Below are 16,102 nucleotides of genomic sequence, written 5' to 3' on the forward strand. Positions count from 1 at the left end.
CTCTTGGCTGAACGCCCTGTTCTCCATCTATAGGCGGTACTTTTTGCACTGCCTCCTATTCTTGTGCTTCTGCATAGTTGAACGATTGGTAAGGATCTTCGAAAAATCATGGTAGAAAAGGTGTCTCTTTAGTCGGTGCAGAATGATCTAGGGGAGGACTCGGAATGGAGCCTGCCTCGGACTCCGCAATCACGGATTCCTTCAGATTGTCTACGAATGTAAACCAATGAAACTTCTTCTGGCCTTAAATCGCGCCTTGGAACGCACCTCTGTCTCTGGATCCGCCAATTACTTCACAACATCCATCTTAGTAAACCAGTTCAACTTCTGTGTTCCATAAGAGGGCCTGCCTTGTATGTTCCGATTCATTAATTCCAAGAGCCTTGCTCTAAAATTGTATCACTACTGATCTCGTGAAACAACATCATTGGTGGTGTTCATTTACATATCTTTATCGGATATTCCGCAGCATGCGAGCGCCGCTTCGAAGTGAAAATTCCGACGCAAAAGTCTGGCCCAGGACCGTTCACGTGTAGCTGTGTCTACAGCGGCTCGGTTGTCAATGCTCTAGCTGCTGTAGACAGACAAGGTTCATGGGGTTTTAGCTGCAGCCATCGGCTTCATATCAAAAACATCAAAGCAGAAAATCCATATAGCGAACGGGCCGGGATAAAGCACTGTGCATGTTGAGCTTTTTTTCTGTATCCAAGAAACGCGACTCAAGTATTGCGGAACCATGATGGATGCCCATTCACAGGTTATCCTCTTTTGAAATAGATTCAAAGAAAGCCTGTTGTGACTGCTCAAAGTGCACAAGCCTCACACCATTCTGTAAAAGTTTCTGTCTCATGCATTTGAATCCATCGATCGTGATCGCTTTGGTAGCGTTCTCGACAAGCAGGACATCAAAACCTATCGCTATTGCATCTAGAGCTGTGAGACCGACGCAGTAGTCATAGGCGAGGCCACAGATAAAAACACGCTTGATGCCGAGTGTATCCAGGATATGACGGAGACCAGTTTCCGTACCGGTCTCGTCCCGAAACGCTGAATATGAGTCTCTATCCACAGTGGTACCCTTCTCAAAGATGATGTCTCTGTCCTTGTCTACGACCAAGTCCGAGTGCAGCTCGGCTCCCCAGGTGTTCTGAACGCAGTGGTCGGGCCACAAAACGCGCTTTTCTATTGAGTTGTCTGAAACCTCAACTTGTTCGAAGGGTCGCTTTCCCGGATGGGAGCTGGCGAATGAGATGTGTTTTCGGGGGTGCCAGTCCTTTGTGAACACCACTGTCTGAAAAAGCCTTCGAAGCCGGTTCGCTAGAGGGACAACTTGTTCTCCATCCGTCACGTAGAGCGCTCCCCGTTTGTCCGCAAAATCGTTCTGCACGTCCACAACGAGCAAAGCACAGTCTCTCTCAAGGCTGTTCAGACTGCAGGCTGCGCACCGCTGAACCTCCATACGAGAGTGCTTCTGGGCACGAGAGAACCAATACGTCACGCTGTGTAGGGGTTGTTCTCGTTATGGGCCTGTGGCCTTTTTAATAAAGCCCTGCTTGTCGCACTGGCTGGATTTTGTACTGTCGGACTGTGAACTCGAATCCAACCTTCTCCGTCGCAGACGGTAAGCAATGAATATGCTATAATCGAGCGGTGATACCCGAAGCGAGCGATCTGCTTTATGCGGTGTTCCCAGACACCGTTTGCAAAAGCCTTCATAGAAAGAGGCCCACGAAGCCCTTATGATACCGCTCACAACGAGAAGCGCCGTGCGTTCACGGCAATGCACAGCCTAGTCTTGCCTTTCAGGGCTGTGTACTTGTACGGCCGCACCCGAACGTTGTACAATGGGGGCCACTAGATCTGTGCGGAGAATGCATTTGATCTTAGATTCGAGCCTCGGCGACGAAATCTTCGCAATCTAGCAGTGCTTGCGATACAAACGGCCAAGTCTCACCGGCAGAAGCCATCGAATGTCGCTACAAAGTAGACTAGGGCGCCAGCTATGGGCTCAGCTCGAGGTGCGGGGCGGCGCTGGCGAAGCGCCCGCGTCGCCCCTCAACGTGTCCCCGTTGTGCAGCCGCTCATGCAGCGGCGTGTTGGGCAGGGACATGGCACGGTCGATTCTAGATGTTCGTTCCAGCGCATCGACGTAGGTGTGGCTTATCCGCGCCGGTGACACCCTCATACCCAGCCTGTTGGCGGGACTCGAAGGCGACGCGTCTCGGCTCTCTTTCATTGGAGACGCGGATTGGTGGCGGCGCATTTGGGCCCAGTTCGATCTTCGCTCCAGGGAATTTCCAGTGTGTGCGCTTACCTGAGCAACTTTTCGGATGCCCCGAGCCGCATAGGTCGCAAAAATGTCAGCCATCGAGATGGCGATATTCAATTCATCGGCTAGGCAGCGAAGCAGGCGCATCACGCGGAGAACAGAAAAAATATCATCCGGATACTCTTGGAAGCGAATAAAACGGAGAGGATTCAGAGAGCCGAGTGCGTTCATTTCGAGCTCATCGAGGGTTGACGTATCGAACAGGAAGCGAGCGAAGAGCGCGAGATCAGCATCGGTTGGGGAGTACATGAATGATCCAATTCGAGAGATACTATGCATCGAGGATTGTTCCCGAGGACGTGTATCGCCAGCAGTCAAGCCGTAAGAAGATTCTGTCTCGCTTTGTTCTGCAGCTAGCTCGCTGGTGCTAGGGCGAGACTCTAGTGGTGTCCAAACCACTGTGGATCGAAAGCCTGCAGTGGCATCGAATCGTACGCCGAGCTCCTGGAAGCGAGCCGCAATCAACGGTCCATCGCAATCCGCAATCGCGAGGTAGAGCCAGCAGAGCCGCCGCCGCACAAACTCGCGAATGCGCTTGACTTGACCAAAATCAAGCAGCGCTACTCTTCCATCTTGCATGACAACAAAATTCCCGGGATGCGGATCCGCGTGGAAGATGCCATCGACAAGTATCATTTGTCCGAAGACAGCGGCAATATTTTCCAGGAGGGTGCGTAGGTCGAGGTCCCAGCCGCGAATTTTCTCTCGATCCAGGATGTAACAACCTGGGATGTACGTCATGACAAGTGCTCGTCTGGACACAAGATCGTTGACTATTTCCGGAATCGCTACGACGTGATCAAGATTTGCCTGTCGAAGATTTCGACGGATGACAGTCATCATCCGAGCTTCGCGTTCAAAATCGAACTCTAGCGGTATCAAGCGTTCGTATTCACGAACGATAGAGACAAGATCTATGCGCAAGTCAAGTGCCTGCAAAAATTGCGCGAGCACCCGGAGATTGCGAAAGTCCTTTTGGCAGAGTCGCTCTTGCCCTGGGTACTGCACCTTCAATATCACCAAGCGACCATCAGGCATTTCACACTTGTGAATTTGCGCCACAGTGGCTGACGCAAGGGGCGTTCTATCGTACCAAAGAAAAATGCTCTCCATGGGCATGCTGAAACACTCAAGGAAAGTTGCTCGAACTTCTTCGATAGTCATTGCTCGGCCTTCATGTGGTAGCTCCCACAGGCGCTTGCACCACGTCTGGGGAAGAAAATCACTCCGCGTGCTCAGCAGAATGCCGTTTTTCAGGTATGCGCCACCGAGCTCAACGCAGAGACGGTAAACTCGTTCGCTTCCCCACTGATGGCGTTTTTCCCAGAGAGCAAGCGCGTCTTCCGCTTTGAGTCTGCCCGCGCGCTTTTGGGTCATCTTATATGCCACATATACGGGTAGAATCCGTTGCCAAAAATCGATCGAGCGCCATAAGCTCGGTTGCATCCTTCGGAGTGCAGGAGCCACCGCATACGACAGCGTCAGAGGCTGGAAAAACGCCAGTGCTGCAGCTTGCTGTGGGCCAGGGAATACCGTGCCCAAGATAATGGCTGTCCTGCAAGCGGACCAGTGCCTCTTGGAAAGAAGCACTTTAAGCACGAGCAAAATCGCTGCTCTACCCAGAAACCCTAGTGTCGACCCACGGGAGGACCTCCTCTTCCCCTGTGTTGGTTTCGCTTTGCCAAAATGCCTTCTGGGTGAAGTTTGCGGGGTTTCGTCGGTAGTAGACGATCCCTGCGACGTTCGTGTGTCCTCAGGTTGAGCCTGAGCAGTCTTCGAGTTCGCAGCTCTGTGTGCGTCATAATCCAACATTTTCAAGTTTGTCTTGTCATGATCCCCGGTACCTTGATATTTTTCAACTATCTCCGGTGGGGCAACCTCATAAGACTCGTCTCTGGCGTCAGACGGCCCGCCATTTCGCAACTCGCCTCGCGGATTGGCGTCACTAGTTTCGGCGTCTTCCGAGTTCGGAACGTTTGCGCTGTCTTCACCGTCTTCGGTGTAGTCTGCAACGTTTGTGCTGCATTCTTCATATGATTCTCCTCCACTAAGCAGCTCAAACACATCATTGAAAGTTTTCCGAGCCAGGGTGTAACCTAGGAAGCGCCTGCGGAGAGCCTGGAAGGCGGCATAGCTCTCCTCCCTGTTATCGCCTTGGGTAGTTATTCCGGCAGAAACTTGCAGCCCGCGAGCCGACCCAGCGTGATTCCAGCTTGTTCTTACACTCAAACTGCATAAAAGCGTTTTCTGCAGCATGCAGTTGCATACAAAGCGGGACGGTTAGCGCTCTGCTGAGTAACGATAGGCAATAACTTTGTATCGAAAACAGCAAACTCGCTTGTAGTGCGATCGAGATGCTATATAAAAATGGATCTTTTTGGACATCAAATCCGAGTCGCCCACACAAACGGCGTGGGGGAAAACCCTCGTTGCCTGCTATGGCATATGCACGTCGACTTATGTCGGAATGAAATGGAAAAGTCCAGCCAACTCGGGGTTAAACTTTCAGACTTTGATCACTTGGGACTGTAATCAACACCAGCTTGTACGAAATTTCTCTTCGACTACCTTCGTGTCTTTCTCTCGAATCGCTGACTTTTAATACGTCGGTATCTCCGTGCTCTCAAGGCCCATATTTTGCTGTCCAAAGACGTTGATGGCAGCCTTGAAGTCCCCATTTAGCAGCGCCCAGCTATTGACGACGCATTTTATGCTTAGGAGGACGTCGCGATTCACGAATCGCTTCCCATTTTCATCTACTTTGTATTCAGCCCAGGTCTGCTCTTCGTAGGGGTGAAACTTGACCGCGATCACGTGTTCCATTGTGTCCGCTAAAATTACTCCTCCTGCGGATGCCACGCTGTGGTTCACGAAAGCTTGGTTCATAGCGCATTATATGCCTTTGATGAGCATAGATGGCTCCGTTCGCCATTTTGATCAGCTTCTGGACCCGGTGCCACACCTTACGATAACAGGCTTTCTCTGGGCGATCCCCTCGGGGAGTATTCTTTCCACTGTACACGCAAGAGCTCCAAGCTCCATTCCATAGCTTCCTATCTGGCTCCTTGCGCGCTCTTCGTTTTCTGCCTACTCTTCCCATAAATCCTGCCGATGAGCTTGATGGGCATCAAGGTACCTGAACCGATCAAGAGCAACGTGTCCGCACTTTCCATGCGCTTTCGACAAGGCAGTAACGGCCTATGAAATTCGTTCCTGTTTCGCTCCCTTGAAGTAACATTCTCTCATTCCGTTCCTTCTCCTAAAAAAGAACATGAAAGGTGTGTGAGTAGAACACAAGAATGTAGGTAAAATTCGGAGCGTTGGAGACATCCGGCTCTCGAGCGTGGCCGTTGACGACAGGGGTCGGTGTCCTCTTCGGGTGTCATGGAATCGCAGTTGCAAAGGCTTATCCTCCATGGATACATGCCGGTGCAGTTCGCATTGAGGACAAAGTTCGCAGGACTATGCATCCGCATTGCTCGGCGCTGCTCGGCGTAGCTCCCTTTCTGGGCATGGGTACATGTGCGCACTGTCGGTCATGAAGCGTGCAGGACGTTCGTGGATGGTGTTGAATGTTGCCTCGCCAGCGGTCTCGATGGAGGGCAACTGTTGCCCTATGTATAGTGCAAACCGCCTGTACCTCCCTTTTTCTTCCCATTCGCATCTCTCTTTGCTTTCAGTCGATTTTTGTTCATCCAACAGTTTACAAGTTCCTTCTAAGCTTCGAGTGAAAATTGCAGTGTTCCCTTCATCATGTCTTCGCCCGCAAACATCTACTCTTCGTTTTCAACGCTGTCGTTTTCCACCGGACGCATCTACGCCTAGTTTGCGAGGATGCCCCCTCTACAATGAAGCGAAAAGCGCGCGAATCAAGACGCTGGTATAAAAGACCGAGAGATTCATTCGAATTAGGCAAGATTATTTCCGTTAGGGGCGCTGGAACAGCACGCCACATGCAGAAGCACCATCGCTTTCGTGTGCGGGTTACTCACAGGTGGTGGATCCACCTTATTCTCGGCGTCGTCGCGCTTGAAGGATCTTCTATGGAGGTGCTTCATGGACTAGGTATTCTGCGAGCCTATTAAGCCTCGCCGAAGAGCCACTTGTGAAGAGCTATCTCATGCTGCTGACTGAGTTGCCGACCTCTGACTATGCTGCATCGAATCCCCCATGTTGGGAAGGAGACTGACAGCTGATTGGCAATTCGAAGTGAATAAGAACAGAAACCAGCACCCAGCGAGAAATTGGATGTGCGTTCCTCTCTTCCTCCTGCATAAGATATTGAGGAAGAACACTTTACGTGTATTTGGAAGTTTATCTTATACGCGAGAGGTCCGTCGAGACGAAGCACTCTACCGGACGAGTCCTTCGCGCGCTCCCCGGGTTGGCTGCTTTCGCGAAACCTGAACATATCGTCTGGAACGCAGTTTTCTTTCTGGCTACGAGTTGGCGGACTGTTTCTGAACTTCGCCACGGTCGCTGTAATCTCCCAGCTTGTCGTTTCGCGCCGCCTGCAGCCTGTTTGAGCGACCTTCTGAATCCCAGAATGAGGATGAGTTTCGACCCTGCGTCGGGTAAAGCAATTTGGTGCCGACGCCCCCATGGTATGGCAAAGCCCTTCTGTCCCCGTGCTGCATCCTCACCGGCGCTGTGGGCCTCATTGTGAACGCTCACAGCTGGCTCGACGCACGATGGAGCGATTGGAAAGACAGTTATCTTAGAGAAGAATGATATGTACAACCTGGTGGAAATTTCAGGCTGGGCGATATGATGGACGGTTTCTCGGATGCCGTGATCAGTCGCGCAGTTAAACCCCTCTGTCAGTGTAAATATTTTGTCGTTTAAAAAATTAGAAAAAAATCACATTCGACGCGCCGCTGTTCGAAGTGATCAGATAATGAATGCTGTAGCAAAAAGATGGACAGAGTCTGTGCTGTCCTATTTATACAAATCGTCCGTGGAACAAACAATGTTTTACGAGCATGTGGAATAAATTAGTATCCACTCACAGATGCCTTCCATCCTTTTTAAGCGTCCGACTGCTATCGGCTTCAGCTTCTCCAAGCGCATTTCGACTCTGAGAGGTTGCCCCAAAAATTTGCTCGTGTCAGCCCCTCGGGTACCGTCTTCAGCACCGTACATCTCCTGACATTTATGACAGCGTTCCAGTCTCGATTCACGAACTCCATGCATTTCTTGCCGCTGTTTGAACTCACCAGTGCAAGGAGAACTCGCGCGCCTGCCTTTTGTACCATTTGCTGCTTCGTCAGCTCTGGGTGCCTATCTACCACCGAAGCGCTCCGCTGCCTTTCCGCCATCTCTACCCTCTGGAGTGTACATCAAAGCTCATCCCTTAGAGTTTTTATTTTTTCTAACTGAATGCACTTCTTTATGCCACCAGGAGAGGATCTTTTCCGAAAGAGAAGCATTTGCGGAAGACAGATGAAATGTGCCAGGATATGTCACTGTGTGCTGAAAGGTTCAGCGAATCGCATATTGGAGCGATCATTACCTGTCACAATAGGGAACATTCCTTCGATGGGGTTGAACCAAGGATTATACGGAGGACTGAAAAGCAGTTTTGCCTGGATAGAATCTGCAAAATCTCGAACACTAGCGGAATGATGAAATATTACGTTGTCCAAAAGAAGATCGTCGCCAGCCTTCATGGAAACGTCTTCAATGATGCGGCAAAGTGGGTGCTGTTGAATCAGCCTTCTCTACGAGCGAAACTGAGGCCGACAATAGTATCCACTACATCTAGAACAAATGATGATATTCTCGTTCCCTTCGAGTTCGATCATACGAACAATGGGCACCCTGCTCAGCGAATACCCATACACTTTCCGATCGTTCCGTGAGAAGAAATCTCACAGACTGAAACACATCTAGGTTCCACTGCTTCATACCGATCGCGACGTTCATGGAACTCTGTAGATGCATTTTCGGTGGAATATGGCCTTGCGTGAACAAGGACTTTCTTGCGACTGTATCCCAGTGTTTTCAGTACCACACGAACAAGCTGTTGAGAAAGAGAGACTCCCGTGGTGACTGTGATCGACGCTTTTGCATTCCGCAAAAGGTGATCAACGGGTCGTTTTCTACCACTGACCGCAGGTTCTCTTTTAGAGTATCGGGTTTTGGCGCGGAACGCGTATTATTGTTTCATTCAGAGTTCCTCCACCACCCGAGTACTGTGGTATGACTAACCTAACGGTGGAATTTGGTCCTGCTACCACTGCCCAGTAAAGAATATGTATCCTACATGCAATCCGTCAAAGATCTATACAGTACATCACGTGGTGATGTCGATCTCCTGCAATAGACTGTGACATAGCATTCGATCACACTCAGCGGGGGCCGAACGAAACTGAGTTGAAAGACCATAATGGGCATCAAAGTCTGCTTAGGTGGAACAAAAACCTTTACGATTTCGTTCAGGAAAACGCAAACGTATTTATAAGGAATCGGTCACCTTGCCCCTCGCGAAGACGCACAGAGGGATTGCAGACACAAATCAACGCATTTCTAGGCATAGTGTCTCCGCAGAGCATAGACGCTTCTCGAGGTCAGCTGCGGCACAGCAGCAGCCGCGCACCCGTGAGCGGAGTCTTCAGGAGCGGGACTAGACAGCGAACCGCACGGCGGAACAGGAAGCAGATTCGTATGCTCAGTTAGTGCCTGCGAGGCACAACTGCGTTCGTTTCCAGCTTCGGTCGCCCTCGCAACTCTTTATCTCTGAAACAATCTGTATGTCTCGATATATGCACACCAATGTGTTCGTTTTAATTCGCCTTTCGATGCTCCTGGCCTTGCGCTCTCGGTTGTACGCTGGCGGCGCGTAAAGCTTCGCATATGTTGCGTATAGATGCCACTGCCGCAGCTCAGGAGCGGTGCTTGTCGCCCCGGTGCTGATGCAAGAAAACTATCTTCCGTTCCATCTCGACGAGTGGCAACCAAGTTTTCCAGACATTCCCAGTTCTTGGCTGCTTGGTTCGGATACGTTTTTGGGGATAACTCACACATGTTCTTGTACGTGCCGGCGGTGCCTCTGCGCTCAGAATGGTGGATATTCACCGCCTCCATCTCCTACAGGCTTGGATTTCTGTGGGATCTACTTTAACCGCAAGTTTGAGCGCTAGCTCGTCTCGCTGCGAGCCCGCCGCAATCTCATCAGTTCGCGTAGATTCGCTGTCGCAGCGAGACGTTTATCCGGTTTCGCTTGCAACGGGCTTGCAGTGGTCCCGAAGAGAAGGGTCTTTGCGTTTGCGGTAAGATCGCATGGGTAAAAAAACCACTAAAACTGCGAACAAAGCAGGTACAGGTTCGAATTCGACCGACTCAAAGCTGAAAACAGCCAACTTTGTGAAGGCTCGACACATTCTCTGCTCTAAGCAGGGTACCATCCAGGAAGTGTATAAGACGCTCATAGAACGCACAGAGACGCAGCGCTCCGCGTTGCCATCGACTTTCGCCGAGCTCGCATCCAAGTATTCTGAGTGTCCGTCTGCCAAACGTGGTGGAGACTTGGGCTGGTTCGACAGGCAGAAGATGGAACCGAAGTTCAGGGAAGTGGCCTTCTCCACTGCTCCCGGGAACGTCTCGGAGCCTTTTAAAGGTGCGAACGGCTGGCATATTGTCTTCGTTGAAGGCCGCCGGAACTAGCTCAGACCGCTGGGAGTCTGCATACTGCTTGACCCGCAGACCGGTGCCGTCGACAAGCGTTCAAGTTTTCTTAGGGTACCTCTGTACCCTTGCCAGTCTAAAACGGAGCACTGAACTGCTCGCCATGCTCCTGCATTTCGGTATTTTCCGAACATTTTTTCGATGTGCAGCCTCGACAATCGAAGTGAAGCAATAACGGCGTACGGTTTCATAAGTGGTTTTACGATTCTCGCGCGTATTTTGGGAGTGACTCGGTTCACGCCCTGCCGCTGCAATTCGTCACATTTCATCAATCAAAGTGCACCGCGCGGCCCTGGAGCATGCGTTCGCACGGTAACCGACATCAGTTTGCAAGCCGAACGCCCCAGCGTCCGCTCCTGCCCTCTCCTCCCCTTGCGCGTGTCATGCTCAAACCACGCATTCTCCAAGTCTTCGATTCTTCCGTTTCGGGGCACCTCGTGGGGGCAGCTATTCGCGCCGATGGATTGACGAGCAAAATACCACACGTAGTCTATTGGCGACTTGTGCACAAGCTCATGCCGAAAGCTCCCTGCACTCGGCACGTCAAATGAACGATTCCGTTCGATAGACAAACCCTCCTTTCTCTGTAGCTATCAAGGAGACGGCATTCGACATCAGCATGGTACCATACACAAAGAATCCACCAGGAAGCTCCAGTTTCTTCCGTTTGCACGGAAGACGGGCGTGAACTCGGGCTTTAGTCATTGCACGGACCGTTTCCAGTGGGGAACGCATCTCTGTTTCGCGCCACTGGAATATAGACAGATCGAAACCTCTCGACTTGTTCTCCAGCCTGGATTCTCCTTCCGGTGCGTGTCTCGTCGTGGGCAACATCGTGCCCCGCGAATCCTCTGTCGAATAGCGCAGGATGCGCTTCCGAGTGCGCAGCGGACAGAGTTCTCGCTGGAAGCATGGCCCAGCGGAAGCCCCAGATCATGGGGTACGGTTCAGTGCGCCGAAGCGGAGGTGGGCGTCCACGCGCGCCTTCTGCACCGGTCAAGGGCATGTGCCGAGCGCTGAAGCAAGCCTTCAGGTGCCACAGGGCGGCGCGCGAGCTCGGATGTCTGATGGACATACAGAAATACCTGAACACAGCCAAGTGCCACAGCGGCGAAGTGCCTACTGAGCCGTACGGAAAGAGGACGAGAAAAGCGCGCAAAGCGTATATCGCAAATTTCGTACTTGCATGGAATGTGTCGCCAACAACCGGTAACAGCTGCATAGGGACATGAACGCTGCCACCAACAGCCTTCGACAATGTGCACTGGAGCTGGTGGGAAAGGGGGGTATGATGCATTTAAAGCCGGAAGTAAGAGGGAGGACACCGAACCGGTCACCGAAAAAGCCGTGAAAGGCTGGTATTGATGGCAGTGGCAGGAGAGGCCCAACCTGTTTGTGTGCGTGTCCCCGGATAACACAGTGGACCCGTTCCATTTTAGCCTGACGTAGATGTAGCCGGTGAATGATCGCAGGCGATGCACGAAGCACGCGGCGGTAGCGGTAGGAGTTCTGTGCTGTTCCATATATACGGCGTTGTCATACGTTTGCAGTCCGTTTGTTACGCGGCAAAGAAGGATTAATATTCAACTCAGAGCAGGTCATGGAAGTCGATTCAATTTTGCCATTCAATGTCAAATTTTGTCATTCATGGACGCTTGCCTCATGTTCTTGGGTGGCTCGACTCGCACTCTCGTCGCTAACGCATCGGTACGGAGCAGTTCTGAGCTCATCGCGGCACAGCGTTCCGTCGATTTCAGGTAAAGCGCAACTGGGCATACGCTGCAAGTTGAATAGGATATTGGTTTACTTGGACCAAATGAAGGGGTCGTTGAGCCCAATAAGTTTATCCAGATGCCCTTCCACATAAAGGAATCGATAAACTTCGGAACTGTGTTTCAGTTATCAGAAGGACCAAAAAGCGTTCTACAACCATGCAGTCCAAATACCCGCTTACTCACAGACGCCTCCCAGCTTTCTTTTGGCAGGCAACCGAAATTGGAATCCGTTTTTATCCCAGCGAACTTCGATACCGAGAGACCGCCCCACAAAGTTGGCTCGTGCCGGCTCCTCGAGTCAATTCGTCAAAACCACACATCTTCTGATATTGATGGCGGCTTTGCAATCTTGGCTCACGAACTCCTTGCATATATTGCCTCTGGTTGAACGCAACTTTGCATGTTTCCCTCGAACTTGCACCCTCCGCGCCATTACAATCTCGTCATCGTTCCGTCGGGCAAACTCCTCGGCCCGCCTACATCCTTGTTCTTCTTCAATTGCTCTTCTTCGCTCGTTCGGTAGCTGGCGATGATGGCCCTCCAGCATCCCCGACTTCCATATCCATATCTCTCACTAAGACCTTTTTAAAATAAACACACTTCGAACGTATATGCTATAAACCACAAAAGATAAGCATTTGATTCCACTCATCTGGGCGTGGAACACAATTGAAGAAAAAGACTACAAGATACAGGCAGCCGTTGCTTTCAGGAATACGGCACGCGTTGGAGTTTGGATCATGAACCTGGACGCTGGCGGCGGTCGTCGCAGCCGCCGCTGCCGTCTGCGGCCTCAGCGTCAAAGAACGGCTGCATTAAATTATTTTACTCGAGGGCATCGCCTTCTTCTATACTGCTGAAGCATACAGACGTTATTTCTTTGTTAAGCTTGCGCTTAACGCTCGACACCCAAGCTCGCGATTGTTGTCCAATAGCATGGAATCTCTCTCTACTGCACCAAGGGATGAGCGCTTTCCCCACACGAACCAGACGAGGAACTGCTGGGTTCGCTACGTTGAGTGGAAACTGTGCGAAGAGAAACACGGCGAGGAAGAGTCCGAGTGCAAAAAGTTTGGTCGTTGGGCACGCGCACTTTGCCCAGTAGACTGGATCGAGCGGTGGGATGAACAGCGAGCAAACGGGACGTTTCCTGGGCCCTCCGGCGAGTCCTCGTGAGCATATGGCGCTGCATATTTCAGTGACTACGGGCTCCGCGGAAGAATTGGAACTTTCCTAGTACTGCTTTTTCTGACAGATTGAGGCGAAAGGTTCTGGGCGACTTCCTCGACGGAGAAATGTTTTCCACTCGAAAGAATATCATGCATATGGTTCTACAACCACAAAACAACAGCAGGTCTGTGTCGTATGCGACTTGCGAGTTTTATGGCCTACCTCCTGGTCTCTTGTCATGAACAACGGCGCGCCATGTGAAAGCATGGAAGCCCATCATCACTTGAGAGAATTTGATTGAAATTCTTTGGACCAGAGGAGAAATATAATCACACTCGGGAAGTGCTTATGGCGATGTTTCTCTTGTTCGCTAGACATCTACGTCAGGCTAAAATGGAACGGGTCCACTGTGTTATCCGGGGACACGCACACAAACAGGTTGGGCCTCTCCTGCCACTGCCATCAATACCAGCCTTTCACGGCTTTTTCGGTGACCGGTTCGGTGTCCTCCCTCTTACTTCCGGCTTTAAATGCATCATACCCCCCTTTCCCACCAGCTCCAGTGCACATTGTCGAAGGCTGTTGGTGGCAGCGTTCATGTCCCTATGCAGCTGTTACCGGTTGTTGGCGACACATTCCATGCAAGTACGAAATTTGCGATATACGCTTTGCGCGCTTTTCTCGTCCTCTTTCCGTACGGCTCAGTAGGCACTTCGCCGCTGTGGCACTTGGCTGTGTTCAGGTATTTCTGTATGTCCATCAGACATCCGAGCTCGCGCGCCGCCCTGTGGCACCTGAAGGCTTGCTTCAGCGCTCGGCACATGCCCTTGACCGGTGCAGAAGGCGCGCGTGGACGCCCACCTCCGCTTCGGCGCACTGAACCGTACCCCATGATCTGGGGCTTCCGCTGGGCCATGCTTCCAGCGAGAACTCTGTCCGCTGCGCACTCGGAAGCGCATCCTGCGCTATTCGACAGAGGATTCGCGGGGCACGATGTTGCCCACGACGAGACACGCACCGGAAGGAGAATCCAGGCTGGAGAACAAGTCGAGAGGTTTCGATCTGTCTATATTCCAGTGGCGCGAAACAGAGATGCGTTCCCCACGGAAACGGTCCGTGCAATGACTAAAGCCCGAGTTCACGCCCGTCTTCCGTGCAAACGGAAGAAACTGGAGCTTCCTGGTGGATTCTTTGTGTATGGTACCATGCTGATGTCGAATGCCGTCTCCTTGATAGCTACAGAGAAAGGAGGGTTTGTCTATCGAACGGAATCGTTCATTTGACGTGCCGAGTGCAGGGAGCTTTCGGCATGAGCTTGTGCACAAGTCGCCAATAGACTACGTGTGGTATTTTGCTCGTCAATCCATCGGCGCGAATAGCTGCCCCCACGAGGTGCCCCGAAACGGAAGAATCGAAGACTTGGAGAATGCGTGGTTTGAGCATGACACGCGCAAGGGGAGGAGAGGGCAGGAGCGGACGCTGGGGCGTTCGGCTTGCAAACTGATGTCGGTTACCGTGCGAACGCATGCTCCAGGGCCGCGCGGTGCACTTTGATTGATGAAATGTGACGAATTGCAGCGGCAGGGCGTGAACCGAGTCACTCCCAAAATACGCGCGAGAATCGTAAAACCACTTATGAAACCGTACGCCGTTATTGCTTCACTTCGATTGTCGAGGCTGCACATCGAAAAAATGTTCGGAAAATACCGAAATGCAGGAGCATGGCGAGCAGTTCAGTGCTCCGTTTTAGACTGGCAAGGGTACAGTTTACAGCATGGAAAAACTTCGCTGTGCGTGGGTATGTGTGTGCATATTTACGTTCATAGATGCATGCGCCCCGCGAAGAGCCCTGTCCTTTACTCGAGTAATACAATCCATCGGCCTGCGAATCAGACAGTTTTCACGAATCTTGCATCCAGGGATGTGTTTTCTGAGGGACTCATTGAGCAATCTTTCGCAGGTGCAGCAGTGCGGATGGCTATACGAGCGCACGCATCTACGGTTTCACAAGTTCAGGCGCTGCACATCGCCTATTTGAACTTTGCTGGTATCTTTTGGATCCAGGATAAGTTCGTAAACATCCGCACCGGCTCGGCTTATATCCATGGCGATCATCGATGGGCCTCTATAGGCTAAACTTACAGAGCTTTTGCCCTGTTCCTCCTCGCTCGCAGGTGGCGATGGCTTCAGGCGCGTTTCGCGCTCTCGCTCGAGGCGCCTCGCCAGCGTAAATGTATTTTCTGGGCCTGCTAGGCAGCCTGGCAAGATAATAAAACACGTTTTTGATGCAACTGAAACCTGATGAATTCGGGGGCCATACGGGCCCCCCACGATGAGCAGATCGACACCAATGTCAGCTGCTACAAGTTGAAGCACGCTGGAATTGATGGTGAGTGTTCCATTGGTCTCTTTAGTACTCGAGGCCAGCTGGTACCCATGCAGCATACCGATTGTAACATCATCAACACGCATGAGAAGGCGCTCTGGTGCTGCAAAAGAGTCACAATCACCTTGAACAACATGGATCTTTGGCGTGTACGTCGCGAGTGCCTGCAGGGCTGCAAGAGGTCCGAGGTTTCCGGCGCATAAGATCAAGTCCGGCAAGTTCTGACGCATCCAAGTCAAGAAAGCGTCGTCGAAACCAGCGTTCCCGCGCGAAATGTGTGCGTCGCTCAGAACAAGTGCACGGACCATTTGGTCTTTCGCTCGTTACTCATTTATCGCACGAGTATAAGCGAAAGCTGCTAATCTGTCAGTTCAGACCGCTGGCGGCGGCTGAAACTTTTTCCCGGGCAACAGTACGCACGCTCGGGGCTTGCAACAGTTTCTAGAGTCCCCTAGCTTCTGTTCTGAAGCGCGACTCCCGACCAGCAGGAGTAGCGCCACCTTCCCGTCAAATATATGAAACGTGATCCGAACCGTCTCAAAGTACAGAGGACTTTTTCGCGCCGTCCACCTGATCGAAAACAAGACGCTCCGCGCGTTTCCCACTTGCGCGCCACGCAAGAATCGCACACCATCTGAAACCGGGGCTTGCTTCGGGAGCAGAAACTCCTATGTTCTCTGATAAACTACAAGTTTCCCGGAAATTTCGAGTATGTATCAGTCCAAAGAATGCTTTTGTCTCATGCTTGTCGCGCAC

General features: G+C 51.7%; 6 protein-coding genes across 6 annotated transcripts, besides 1 other annotated feature; 2 read left to right on the forward strand and 4 right to left on the reverse strand.

Annotated features, from left to right (window-relative positions):
- Positions 1–751: 751 nt before the first annotated feature.
- CYME_CMR399C (similar to pyrazinamidase/nicotinamidase) lies at positions 752–1,459 on the reverse strand (the record flags this gene model as incomplete). The annotated part of the gene is made up of 1 exon (XM_005538564.1): positions 752–1,459. The coding sequence occupies one exon, from the start codon at positions 1,457–1,459 to the stop codon at positions 752–754; it is 708 nt and encodes a 235-aa protein (XP_005538621.1).
- Positions 1,460–2,008: 549 nt separating this feature from the next.
- Positions 2,009–4,585, reverse strand: CYME_CMR400C (unknown kinase with aarF domain; the record flags this gene model as incomplete). The annotated part of the gene is made up of 1 exon (XM_005538565.1): positions 2,009–4,585. One exon carries the CDS (start codon positions 4,583–4,585, stop codon positions 2,009–2,011), a length of 2,577 nt encoding a protein of 858 aa, XP_005538622.1.
- Positions 4,586–7,791: 3,206 nt separating this feature from the next.
- Positions 7,792–7,998, reverse strand: CYME_CMR401C (transposon; the record flags this gene model as incomplete). The annotated part of the gene is made up of 1 exon (XM_005538566.1): positions 7,792–7,998. One exon carries the CDS (start codon positions 7,996–7,998, stop codon positions 7,792–7,794), a length of 207 nt encoding a protein of 68 aa, XP_005538623.1.
- Positions 7,999–9,610: 1,612 nt separating this feature from the next.
- CYME_CMR402C (similar to rotamase/parvulin-type peptidyl-prolyl cis-trans isomerase) lies at positions 9,611–9,994 on the forward strand (the record flags this gene model as incomplete). The annotated part of the gene is made up of 1 exon (XM_005538567.1): positions 9,611–9,994. One exon carries the CDS (start codon positions 9,611–9,613, stop codon positions 9,992–9,994), a length of 384 nt encoding a protein of 127 aa, XP_005538624.1.
- A 211-nt stretch (positions 9,995–10,205) lies between these two features.
- Positions 10,206–10,876: a sequence feature (possible transcribed region).
- Positions 10,877–12,726: 1,850 nt separating this feature from the next.
- On the forward strand, positions 12,727–12,966 carry CYME_CMR404C (cytochrome c oxidase subunit VIb; the record flags this gene model as incomplete). The annotated part of the gene is made up of 1 exon (XM_005538568.1): positions 12,727–12,966. One exon carries the CDS (start codon positions 12,727–12,729, stop codon positions 12,964–12,966), a length of 240 nt encoding a protein of 79 aa, XP_005538625.1.
- A 1,998-nt stretch (positions 12,967–14,964) lies between these two features.
- Positions 14,965–15,654, reverse strand: CYME_CMR405C (similar to retromer component VPS29; the record flags this gene model as incomplete). Its single annotated transcript, XM_005538569.1, has 1 exon — positions 14,965–15,654. The coding sequence occupies one exon, from the start codon at positions 15,652–15,654 to the stop codon at positions 14,965–14,967; it is 690 nt and encodes a 229-aa protein (XP_005538626.1).
- Between the last annotated feature and the right edge of the window lie 448 nt (positions 15,655–16,102).

The sequence above is a fragment of the Cyanidioschyzon merolae genome, chromosome 18 (genome assembly GCF_000091205.1).
Source record: "Cyanidioschyzon merolae strain 10D DNA, chromosome 18, complete genome".
Lineage (NCBI taxonomy): Eukaryota > Rhodophyta > Bangiophyceae > Cyanidiales > Cyanidiaceae > Cyanidioschyzon > Cyanidioschyzon merolae.